We start from the raw sequence: 13,046 nt of genomic DNA, 5'->3' as shown, positions 1-13,046 counted from the left end.
AAACTATCTTAAGCAGGTAGTTAGACAAGCCCCATACAATGGAAATATTTTAGACCTGGAGCTATGGACAGACCTGACTGACCTTATCAACAGAGTCTGTGTAGAGACAGGGATTAGTGATCAAAATGTTATCATAGTGGCAATGGCTTCTAAGGTTAATAAATCCCTCAAGAAGGCTAGGAGAGCTATTTGCTGAAAAGGGCAGATAAGCAGTTGTTAGTATCCTACTTAGACAATAAGCGGAGATCATTTAGTTGCTGTGTAAAGGATGCAGAGGGATTATGGGCAAAGTTTAAATTGTTTGTAAATCATGATCTGGAGAAGTAAATTATGAGTAAGTGTATTAAGGATGAAAAAGACCACCTGTGCCTTCATAACAGAATTCAGAAAATGCTGAGAAAACAGAGATTGTCACATTCTCTGTTGAAGAGTGAATGCCTATAGAAAGAATGATGCACGAAGCATATAACTTCCAGTATCATACCTATGTGAAACATCTTGCCAAGAACGAAAGAAAATTCTGGTCCTCTCCAAAACCACTAAGTGACTCTAAGGCTTCTGTTCAGTCAGTCCTCAACAAATATGGTGAGGCAGTAGAAAGCAGCAAAACGAAATCTGAAGTTGTAAATTTCTCATTAAAAAAAATGAGTCACATAGGACCCTCATGCAGATATCCAATCATTTGACCATCACACAGAGTTCTGTGTGGAGGACATAGAGATAAGCATCCCTGGTGTTGAGAAGCAAGTGAGAGATTTGAAAATAAAGTCGCCAGATGTGGATGGAATCCGAGTTCGATTTCATAGGGAGCACATCATTGGCCTCTTACTTAGCTTGCATTTATAGTGAATCTCTCACCCAGTGCGAATGTAGAAATACAGATGAAAAAACAATCCTGTAATGTTCAAATACAGTATTAGTGAGGCACTGCCTGGCACTGTCACTTTGACTAAATATCTTGGAGTAACAGCAATATGAAATGGAATGAGCATGTAAGGTCATTATTAGGGCAGGCAAATGATCAGCTTAGTTGGGAGAGTTTTAGGCAACTGTTGTTTATCTACACAGGAGATCGCATACAGAACAAGTAGTGCAATCCATTGCTGGGTGCTGCTTCAATATTTCGGATCCTCACAAGGCCAGATCAAAGGAACACATCAAAGCAATTCAAAGTTGTGCTGCTAAATTTGTTACTGGTAGGTTTGATCAGTATTACAGAGGTGCTTTGTGATCTCAGATGGAAGAAAGATGACATTCTTTTCATGACTCACTATTGACAATATTTAGAGATCCAGCCTTTGTGGCTGACTGTAAAATGATTCTGCTGCTGGCAATGTACATTTTGCATAAGGACTATAAAACAGAAATTAAGGTTCATACGGAGGCATATAGACATTCGTTTTGGCCTTGCTCCATTTACAAGTGAAACAGGAAAGGGAATGACTTGCAGTGGTACAAGCTACCCTCCACCATGCACTATATGGTGGCTTGTGAAGTAACATGTGTAGGCATAAATTTCATTTGTGTCTTGTGACACTTCTGCCCATTACCGTAAAATTGTACGTATGAGCTACAGAATTGACGGTATTTGTTCTAGAAGGCCATATTGACAACTGGGGCAGAATTTCTTAAAATTTAGTAACTGATATCTATCATTTTTTCCTGCTGTCTCATTCTTAAACTGGTTCATAAGTGATCTGGATGTAACTGAAACTCAAATTCTAAATAGTCTTATTCAGCTAAACTACTTCTTGAAATAGATAAGAACCTCTCATTCTGAAAACCAGACTGTGTGAATTTCTGTTTGTTTGGCAGCTACTACACAATTCATAGAACTTTTTTTAAATATTCTGATTCTAGTTCTTATTGGAGTTCTCTGTCCCATTACAGACACATGTAAGTTTTGTATCGTTTTCATTCAATTATTTATTTGTATGCCTGACTGCCCAGGATTGTTTTAATCAAAGAGTCATAGTTAAGTGACAATGGAATATTAAGTGATGTTCACAAAGACTAAAAAAGTAAAATTCTGAACTTTAGAAAAGTTGAGAGAGAATTATGATTTAGAGCTGAGTGTATTCACAGATTTACTTGCTTAAAAACAAGTCAGGGAGAAATATTGTTTGTTAGTTCACTTATTCACTTTGCTCCATAGCTCTCATCATGGTGGTCATCAACTAACAAGTGAAGGAAGACAAATAATGAAAGGTCCATGATGGAATAACAACGTGGAAAGACCAAACTGCTATTCACCACAAAGGGAAGGCAATGAGTCACTGACAGGCACCATGAAAAAGAAGGCTACAAATATTTAAGCATTCAGACACTGCTCCACTGTGTAAGACCTCTCTTGTTCTTTATGTATATAAATAATCTGATGGACAGGGTGAGCAGCAGGCTACTACACTTTGCTGATGACACTGTGGTGTATGGGGAAGTGTCACTGTTGACAGACTGTAGGAGGATGCAGGATGACAGATGGAATTTGTATTTTGTATGATGAATGGCAGCTTGCTGTAGGGAAATGTAAGTTAATACAGTTGGAAAAAAGAAGAGTCCTCTAAAGCTCAAATACAGTATTAGTGGTGTGCTGCTTGATAGAGCCACATCAATTAAATATCTAGGCGTAACAATGCAGAGCAGTAGGAGATAGAATGACCACATAAGGTCAGTAGTAGGGAAGATGAAGTTTCAGCTAAGGCTTATTAGGAGAATTTTAGGAAACTGTAGCTAATGTATGAAAGACCACTTAAAGAACGTTAGTGCAACCCATTCTTGAATACTGATTGAGTGCTTGGGATCCCCCCCTAGGTCAGATTAAACGTAGACATTGAAGCAATTTATAGGTATGGCGACAGATTTGTTTCTGGTAGATTCGATCTACATGCGAGTATTACAAAGATGCTTTATGGTCTCAAATAGGGATCTCTGGGGAGAAGAAAATGTTCTTTCCACAAAACAGTACTGAGAAAATTTAGAGAACTGACATTGGTGTGTGACTGCCGAATGATTTTACTGCCACCAATGTACATTTTGCATAAGGACAGTGAGGAGAAGATAATCATATGGAGGCATATAACAGTCATTTTTCCCTCACTCAATTCTTGAGTGGAACAGGAAAAAGAATTGGCTAGTAGTGGTACAAGGTACCCACCTCCACATGTGGTGTGGTGGCTTATGGAGTAATGTGCAGATGTAAATGAAGATGTAGATGTAGTTTGTATCTTGTGAGACTCCTGCCCATTACTATTAAACTGTACATATGAGCTACAGAGCTGACAGTATCTGTTCTAAGTGACCATATTGGCAACTGTGGGAGAATTTATTAATATTTGACGATTGATATGTTCCATTTTGTCCTGCTGTCTGTTCCTTAAGCTGGATTATAAGCAATCTTGGCGAAATTTAAACTTAATTTCTGAATAGTCTTGCTCATTTGAACCTTTTGTTTAGAGAGAGGATGAATCTCTCAGTTTGAAAGCTAGAAAATGTGAATTTCTGTTTGTTTACCAGTTGCTACACTATTCACAGAATTTTTTTTTTTTTTTCTGTTTGACAGGAGTCCTTATTGGAGATCCTTGTCCAAGTATGCATTTTTAGTTCCCTAAGACCTTCCCTCAAATTTCCAACTTCTCCAGTATGCATTCATTCTCAATTTGTTAGTCTTGTATTGTCTTCATTCAGTAATTTATTTTTATATCCAACTATGCAGCATTTTTTGAATCAGAGTATTATTGATCTGGAACAAGGCAACACGAGGCAATGTTAATAAAGAATGAAAAGTAAATTATATTGTAGTAACAAACCCATTGCATAAAATGGAGTATTGTCTATAGTACAGACATAAACGTAACAAAATCTGGAATAAAATTATGATTGAGAACTGAATGTATTCATAGATTTATTTGCTTCAAAGAAACAAGTTATCAGAAACTATTGTTCATTACTTCACTGATTTAGTATGTTCCATAGATACCACTATGGAGGTGATTCCCTGGCAAGTGAAGGAAATTATTAACACAGAAAAACAGGAGCTACAATCTAATTCTCTACACTGTATTCACTATAATGTCTCATAGCACTGCTTTACATCATATACACACAGGATGAATGTAACGTAGTAAAATTATCAAAAAAACTGCTAAGTGCAAAAGAGAGTTGCTATTTGCATCCTATTTATTGCTTAATATTTACATGATTACATTGATATTCCTAAAAAAAGAAATAGTTATCTATTTTTCGTGAGAATAGACATCTATTTGTCTTGTAAATAACAGAAATCTTTGGTCTTTATTCCATACAAACATATGGTTTGTAGGAGTGGTTAATCTATTAAAAATTTAGCTGCATGTTTTTTGTCATCAGACTTCCTCAACAGCCAAAGAAGCAGACTGTTCCAGAGAGAACCTTGGGAATGCAGTTTAACTTTCTTTCAAATGCCACCCTTGTAGACCCCCCAGGGGGCCCACCACTCTTTGACAGGTTCATGATTGGCTACCACGGGGTCTCAGTCTTTGCAGGATCATTTCCCTCCCTTGCTGCATGTCTATCCTCTTGCTCATATTTTTCCCCTCCCTTGGGGAAGCTGTCTGGGATGTTTTTGGGTATGTGTTCAGCATTTTCAGTAGCCTGATGTCAAAACAGTGTCTCCACTGTTTTCCATTCCTCTTCTCTTTTTTCGCTCCTCTTCTCCTACTCTTCCTCCACTTCAGTGTTTGAGGTTCCTCCTTTTCTTCTTACTCCCTGTGTGCTCCTGAAGGTCGGTCCACATGTATGACATGGAACAGGTGACTGGGTAATGCATAATTCCCAGCCCCAGGTCAACAAGTAGGGTTTCCATGTACCCCCACCCCCGGTACAGGCCAGGCCCAGGAAGGGGTGACTGCTGAGCTGTTACCTTCCAAAATTGCCAATTGATCCCTCTGTCAGGTGTTTGGATGGTGTGACCTGAGGTATGAACAATCACCTAAGCCAAGTGTTGGTTGGTTGTTTTTGGGGAAGAGACCAAACAGCGAGGTCATCGGTCTCATCCGGTTAGGGAAGGATGGGGAAGGAAGTCAGCCGTGCCCTTACAAAGGAACCATCCCGGCATTTGCCTGGAGCGATTTAGGGAAATCACGAAAAACCTAAATCAGGATGGCCGGATGCGGGATTGAACCGTCGTCCTCCCGAATGCGAGTCCAGTGTCTAACCACTGTGCCATCTCGCTCGGTAAAGCCGTGTCCCCCTCTGAGAGGACCCCCAGTTGGAAGGAGTGCACCATTGGAGATGCTGACAATCATGGAGGATTCTCTCACAATGAGCCAATCCTCTTCTTTGCAGTCTACATCTACCGTCTACTAAATGGAAACGAAATGAGGATAATGATTCAAAGACCCTCCCAGTTGCACCATGGTTCCTCATGGTTTCATGTACTGAAGACATTTAGTCCTTTGCAAAGGGGAAATCTATTTGCTGTTCACAAAAGGTGTTGATACAGTTGCAGGCCCTGTGAAATCTTGCTCTCGTTTGTGCAATGGCGCTTTACTTTTGGAGGTTACCTCTGATTTTCAAGTACAACAACTGCTTGCAGCATTGCTCCTCCACAGTTATCTTGTTCATGTTGAGGACCATCATGTGCTGAATTCTTCACATGGTGTTATTTACACTAGTCTGATCGTTGGGTCTGACTGGGCAGAAATCCAAATGTATGTCTCTTATCATGGCATCATTGCAATCCATTGGGTGGTGAAAAAGGTAGATGCATCCTTAGCGCTTCTATCCAAGATTAAAGCAGGCTATGAAATTATCACAGTCCGAATGTACATTCTGAACCCGATGCACTGCTACCAGTGTCATCATTACAATCACAGTTGATTGTCCTGTTGACATCTGCCCAAATGTGTAACCTGTTGTAGGAATGCTGGGTGACTGTCTGCCTCATTCTTCCCACTGCATCAATTGAAATGGCGACCATGCAGCCTCTACCTGAAACCAGAGCAGGCCATTCAGGAGATCCAGATGAAGAAAAAGGTGCCTTACCTTGTTGCTTGAAGGCTGTTGGATAGTCCAAAACCCTGCATTTTACCATCTGACACTTACAGTACTGTTCTTGCTACATTTCGCTCCATGAAGGACATGGCCACCCAGACATGCGATCTCAAAGCATCCCTGTATCCTCCTCCTTGCTGGCTGGTGTGGCCAAGTGGTTCTAGGCTCTTCAGTCTGGAACCGCGCCACCACTACGGTCGCAGGTTCGAATCCTGCCTCAGGTATGTATGTGCGTGATGTCCTTGGGTTAGTTAGGTTTAAGTAGTTCTAAGTTCTAGGGGACTGATGACCTCAGATGTTAAGTCCCATAGTGCTCAGAGCCAGTCTCCTCCTCCAGCTGATCAACAAGCCACCAACTTTAGCCTCATGGGGCAAAGTTACCTGCTACACCACCAGTTGGCCGGAAAGGTCAGAAGGAATACGCCCGCAATGGCTTCTTATGTCCCTCCAGCCAACAAACATCTGAACTGTCATCTGCCACCTGCAAAGGCTCCAAGAAATCAAATAGAGGCAAATGGTGTTCTCCTTCATTGACTCAGAGATGTTCTTCATTGGTGTCGCCATGTGATACCCTCACCTGGACAACCTCCATGTCGCCAGTGTGCACCACCAACCATTTTTCTGTCTTGGACTCTGCAGATTGACAGAGGCAGAATGCTGATGCCTTTGGAGATCTCAGAGAGCAGGATCCTCCACCTTCTGTGCTACCAGAAGCAATGAGTCTTCGAAGGATGGTGTTCTGCAGCTGCTGAGGTGACACTCCTTCATTTTTTACCTCCTCCCCTTTCCTCATCATGACTTTCCTCCAAAGGAACATTTGTGGTATTAAATCCAAAAAAGAAGATCCACCTTCTGTGCTACCAGAAGCAGTGAGTCTTCGAAGGATGGTGTTCTGCAGCTGCTGAGGTGACACTCCTTCATTTTTTGCCTCCTCCCCTTTCCTCATCATGACTTTCCTCCAAAGGAACATTTGTGGTCTTAAATCCAAAAAAGAAGAACTACAGCTGCTATTGGAATCACAGCATCTACATGTTCTCTGCCTCTAGGAAACAAAATTGCGTCGTCACAGCAGCTTTGATCTCTCGCATTCCTTTCCAGTCTGCTTTGATCTTCCTCGTGAGGATGACATTCCATCTCATGGGGGAGTCATGCTGTTCATCCAGGATGACGTTCATAGTCAACCCATCTCCCTGACTACCCAACTTCAAGCTGTAGCAGTTTGCAATTTCCTTCCTCACTTCACCTTTTCCCTTTGTACCGTTCACATCTCTCTGTCATTAGGTGTCACCAGGGCAGGCTTCCTCTAGCTTATTAGGCAACTCCCTCACCCCTTTCTGCTGCTCGGTGACTTTAATGCATACCATCCCATTAGAGGTTCTTCCACAACCTGTCCAAGAGGAGCCCTCTAGGCTGACCTTCTCAATTAACTTAACCTCATCTGCCTTAACAGAGGAGCACCCACGTTCCTTTCAGACTCCACCCACACCTGTTCACATTGGGACCTCTCCTTATGCACTACCCAGCTTGTCCATTGTCTCGAGTGGTTCATTCTCTCTGACACGTACTTGAGTGACCATTTCCTGTGTGCTGTTCGTTTGCTGACTCCTACCCTCCTATGTGCACACCTAAAACGCAGGTTTCCAAGGTTGACTGGAGGGTTTACACCTCCCTGGTAACCTTCAACAAATGACATTTCCCAATTGTGTCGACCAGGTAGACCACATTACCAATATTATCCTTACTTCTGCAGAATGTTCCATTCCTTGCACTTTATATTTACTCCACCGTGTCCTCGTCCCTTGGTGGACTAAGGTATGATGTGACATAATGCACACATGGAAATGTGCATTCTGCATCTTAACCATCATCATACAATGGCAACCTGCATTCATTATAAACAGTTGCATGTGCAGTGTCACGGTGTTCCTTGGGATAGCAAGAGAACTAGCTGGATTTCATTTACTCGTTCTTTTAACAGTTCCACTCTCTCTTCCAGCATGTGGGCTAACCTTCGATGGCTCTCTGCGGCAGAGGTCCATTCCCCAATTTCCAGCCTGACCATAGCAGGTGATGTCATCGTGGACCCTATTGCTATCTTCAACACCTTAGGCCGCTATTTTGTGGAGATTTTGAGCTCCTCCCATTATCACCCTGCCTTTTTCCATCGCAAATGAGTGGAGGAGACTTGGGTGATAACTTTCTCTCCTCAGAATCGTGAGTGCTACAATGCCACCTTTACTATGAGGGACCAGATCAAGCTCTCACTTCATCCTGAGCCTCCGCCTCAGGGTCAGACAGTGTTCACATTCAGATGTTGCTGACATGGACAAACACTTTCTCTTTCATATGTGCTATCGCATTTGGGCAGAGGGCACATTTACCAGACGCTGACGTGAAACCACTGTCATACCCATACCTAAGCCCAGTGAGGACAAACACCTTCCTTGTAGCTACTGCCCCATTTCTCTCACCAGCTATGTGTGAAAGGTAATGAAACACATGATTCATACAAGGCTAGTATGGTGGTTCGAGTCTTGCAATTTACTAACCACTGCACAATATTGATTTTGAACACGCTGTTCTGCAGTTAACCATCTTGTCACTTTGTCAACCCGTGTCATGAATGGTCTTCTGTGGAAATACCAGACTGTGCCCATGTTTTTGGATATGGAGGAAGCCTACAACACTTGCTGGAGGCCTGATATCCTCTGTACTCTCTACACATGGGGCTCCCAATGCTGTGTGCTCCATGTCCTTCAGGAATTTTTAAAAGACTGAGTTTTCAAGGTACGTCTGGGTTCTGCCTTATTGGACACCTTTATCCAGGAAAACAGTGTGCCTCGGGGTTCTGTCCTGAACGTCATCCTCTGCTATCACCATTAACCCAATTATGGCCTGTCTCCCACCAGGCATCTCCGGCTCCCTTTTCGTTGACGATTTTGCCACCTTTTGCAGTCCTCCACGGACTTGTCTCCTTGAGTGGCGTCTGTAGCATTGTCTCGATCATCTTTGCTCATGGAGCATCAGTAATGGCCTTTGCTTTTCCACTGACCAAACCATTTGTATGAATTTCCGGTGGCGCAATTGGTTTCTTCCACCATTTTTAATCTTGGACCTGTTAATCTTCCATTTGTTGACACTACAAAAGTCCTAGGGCTCATTCGCGATAGAAAACTTTCTTGGTCTTCCTACATGTCTTACCTGACTGTCCACTGCACCCAGCCCCTCAATGTCCTAGATGTCCTCAGCGGTACTTCCTAGTGAGTGGATTGGTCCACCCTCTTCCATTTGTACTGGTCCTTTGACTATGAGTGCTCCGTTTATGCATCTGGACATCTGTCCATCTTACCCCTCCTCAGTACAATCCACCATCGTGCCATCCGTTTGGCCACTGGTGTGTTTTACACTATCCTGGTTGAGAGTCTGTATGCAGAAGCTGCTGGACTAACGCTGTCACACCACCATGATTTTCTCCTCAGCAAATATGCATGCCATTTGTCTGCCATGCCTGGCCACCCATCCTATGCCTCCTTCTTTGATGCGACCTTTGATTGCCAGTATGGGGCGTGTCCATTCTCTCTGTTACCTCCTGGAGTTCATTTTTGGCTACTATTCCAGGGGTTTAACTTCACGTTAGTTTACACTTTCCCAAAGGTTGAACTCTCACCACCTTGGCTTCGTGCATCAGCCTGTGTTCACATTGGACTTCACTCAGTTCCTAAGGACACTACTTGAGATCCACTATATTATTATAAGTTTCTCGACCTTCACATGGAACTTTTTGATAGTGTTTCTGTGTACATTGATGGCTCCCAGACTAACCATGGTGTTGGGTGTGCCTTTGTCATTGGCACTGATGCTTTTAGTATCAGATTCCAGAACACTGCTCAGTACTTAAAGCAGAGCTCTTAGCCCTGTATCAGGCCATACAGTACATCTTGTGACAGGATTTTAAACTGTGCCATTTACTCTGACTCTCTCAGTGCCCTTTGGAGCCTCTGTGTACTGTACACTGTCCACCCCTTAATGCAGTGGATCCAAGAAAGCTTTCACTTGCTCACTCTTGATGGAACCACTGTGATATTTATGTGGATCCCTGGTCACGCTGGTCTGATGGGCAATGAGGCCACTGATGTTGCTGTCACAGCTGCAATTCTTGAACCTCTGTCACTTGTTCTTCTATTCCCTCAGATGATCTCTTTGTTGCCCCCTGTCAGCAGGTGGTGAGCCGGCCGTGGTGGCCAAGCGGTTAAAGGCGCTACTGTCTGGAACCGCGCGACCGCTACGGTCGCAAGTTCGAATCCTGCCTCGGGCGTGGATGTGTGTGATATCCTTAGGTTAGTTAGGTTTAAGTAGTTCTAAGTTCTAGGGGACTGATGACCTCAGATGTTAAGTCCCATACTGCTCAGAGCCATTTGAACCATTTGTCTGCAGGTGGTGTCACTCTGGCATCACTGCTGGTCTTCCCTTCAAGGAAACAAGCTTTGGGGAATTAAACCTCTTCCCGTGGCTTCGTCGACCTTCTCTTGGCCCTCTCACCATGAGGACATCATTTTAGCCCACTTGCATATTGGGCATTGTTTTATAGCCATCGCCATTTGTTAAGTGGTGATCCCCCACCACTTTGTGCTCACTGTCCTCAGCTATTGACAGTTCGCCATTTCCTGATGGAATGCCCTTTTTTTAACCACTTACATTCTCATTTATGTCTGCTGTCTGAGTTATTGGCCTTTTAACGAACAACATCTGGGCTGTCGACCATGTTTTACTTTTTATCCGTTATAGCAATATGGTGAAGGACATTTAATCTTTAGTGCAGCACCTCTGCTGTCTCTATGGAATATTTTATGGACCTTTCTCCAAGTCTATGTTTTTATGTCTGCTGTCTGAGTTATTGGCCTTTTAACGAACAACATCTGGGCTGTCGACCATGTTTTACTTTTTATCCGTTATAGCAATATGGTGAAGGACATTTAATCTTTAGTGCAGCACCTCTGCTGTCTCTATGGAATATTTTATGGACCTTTCTCCAAGTCTATGTTTTTAGCTCTCTTTCCTTCCATCAACTGGGCTCAATGTGTAGTCATTTTTAACTCCTTTTTCATCTTCAGATCTGTGGTTCTGACATGGGCATGTATGACCCTAGTTGTTTGTGCACCCTGCAGCAAAACAAGCAAACAAACTACAGTTGTAGAGGATATTCTCAGTTTGTGAGGGTGAATGAAATATTTAATCACTTGACAGTAGTGCAGAACACTGGATGGCCTCACTTTGAGTGCTGCATTGTTCTCTCACTTGCTGTTCATGATGTGATGAGTACTCGTAATGCACTCAGTGTTTCACCCTTCTTTTTGCTACTTACAACATTTTAGTAGACAATACAAGACCATGAAATATTATACACACTTCAGTGAAAAACATTATATACCTACTGTCAGGCGAGTCCCTCTTATCTTGTAATATGTATCTCATGCCCTTCTATCCAACCTCTCCTTTCTAAAAAAGGCAATGAATAGTTTTAAAAGAAACAATAGCTTGTTGTACTTTGAAATGCACTTTTTGAAGGTAAGTATTGGCCAACAGTTTTGAAGTTTTCTCAAGTACAATTACCTTTTGATAGAATAAATGGTAATTTGTATAGTGTAATTTGACCAGCAATCGTTTTTTCAATGATGTTATATTTACTGTTTATAAGATAAGGCTATTATTATAACACTTAAACAAAAACGTGGAGGAAACATCTGCATATTTCTTTACAGGAGCAATATTAGCTGTGCAGTAGTTTCACACATGGACACAGCAGGAACTATATTTGCTCCAAGATCTACAGAAATATCCTCTCTCTCTCTCTCTCTCTCTCTCTCTCTCTCTCTCTCTCTCCTCTCTCTCTCTCTCTCTCTGTGTGTGTGTTTTACACATCATATGTTTACATGCTTCCATCTATTTGGTATAATAATATCCTGTTCTATTTACTTGCAGATTTGGTACCAGTTATGGCCACTACAGCCAAGTAGTGTGGGGTAATACACATTATGTTGGGTGTGGCTACACTGCTATTAGGAGAAGTGACAGGAATTATCAGTATTATGTCTGTAACTATGGCCCATCTGGAAACTATTGGGGCCAGCAGGTCTATAGCAATGGCACAAGCTGCTCAGCTTGTACATCTGGATGCGATACTACTTACAACTCACTTTGTGCTTAGCTGATCTCTTCCAGATGTACAACACAAATTAGTTACCATGTGGTATGATGCGTGTTACAGTTGTTAAATACATGCTAGTTTTTATAATTAATTCTATAATGAAATGGATGTGGATCTGTCAGTGTGAACAATTCAATAAATGTATAATTTTGCAAGCAAAAAAAAAAAAAAAAAAAAAAAAACCTCTCTCTCCTTATGACACTGGAAGAAAAGAGGATATCTCTTCTGAATTAAATGATTCGTTATCTACATTAACACCTATATACATACTATGTAAACTACCTTGAATCACACAGCAGACGATACTTAGTGCGGTAAAACATATTAGGGTTTCTTTCCATTCCAGTCAGATTTGGGTCATCGGAAGGAAGTAACTGCTTAAATGCACCTGTGCATGCTGTAATTTCTCTAATCTTGTCATCATGATCTTTACAGGAATGATATGTAGGGGAATAAATAATGTCTCTAGATTCTTCTCTTGATATTGATGCTCAAAATTTTGTATGTAGGCTTTTGTGGGATAATTGCTGTCTATATAGAATGCTTGCCAACTCTGATTGTTGTTATTTTTGTGATATTCTTACGTGGTTCAAGCAGATCTATTGCCATTTGTATGTCACTTCTTTGTATACATCAAATATCCCCTATTAGTCATCTGCATTTGATCAACTTTCGAAGATGGGATGCACAAGTGACTTCTAAGCATTTTTTTAGACTGCATTTTCCCAGTTCTGTTTGCTGTAGTCTCCAGTTTGAAGACTGGATTGATGGGGTTCTTCATAGTGCTCTATCATGTCCAAGCCTCTTCATC

At 41.9% G+C, this 13,046-nt stretch overlaps 1 protein-coding gene across 1 annotated transcript in view; it reads left to right on the top strand.

Moving 5' to 3' along the window:
- Positions 1-12,401, top strand: part of LOC126481199 (venom allergen 5-like) — a 43,364-nt gene extending 30,963 nt beyond the window's left edge. Inside the window, exon 6 of the mRNA XM_050104795.1 lies at positions 12,010-12,401. Within this exon, the coding sequence (XP_049960752.1) occupies positions 12,010-12,235 (226 nt within the window). The 3' untranslated portion in view covers positions 12,236-12,401. The remainder of the gene's footprint in view (positions 1-12,009) is intronic.
- The last annotated feature ends 645 nt before the right edge of the window (positions 12,402-13,046 follow it).

Source organism: Schistocerca serialis, chromosome 5, assembly GCF_023864345.2.
Source record: "Schistocerca serialis cubense isolate TAMUIC-IGC-003099 chromosome 5, iqSchSeri2.2, whole genome shotgun sequence".
Taxonomy (NCBI): Eukaryota; Metazoa; Arthropoda; class Insecta; order Orthoptera; family Acrididae; genus Schistocerca; species Schistocerca serialis.
This window is presented reverse-complemented; position numbering and strand designations above follow the sequence as displayed.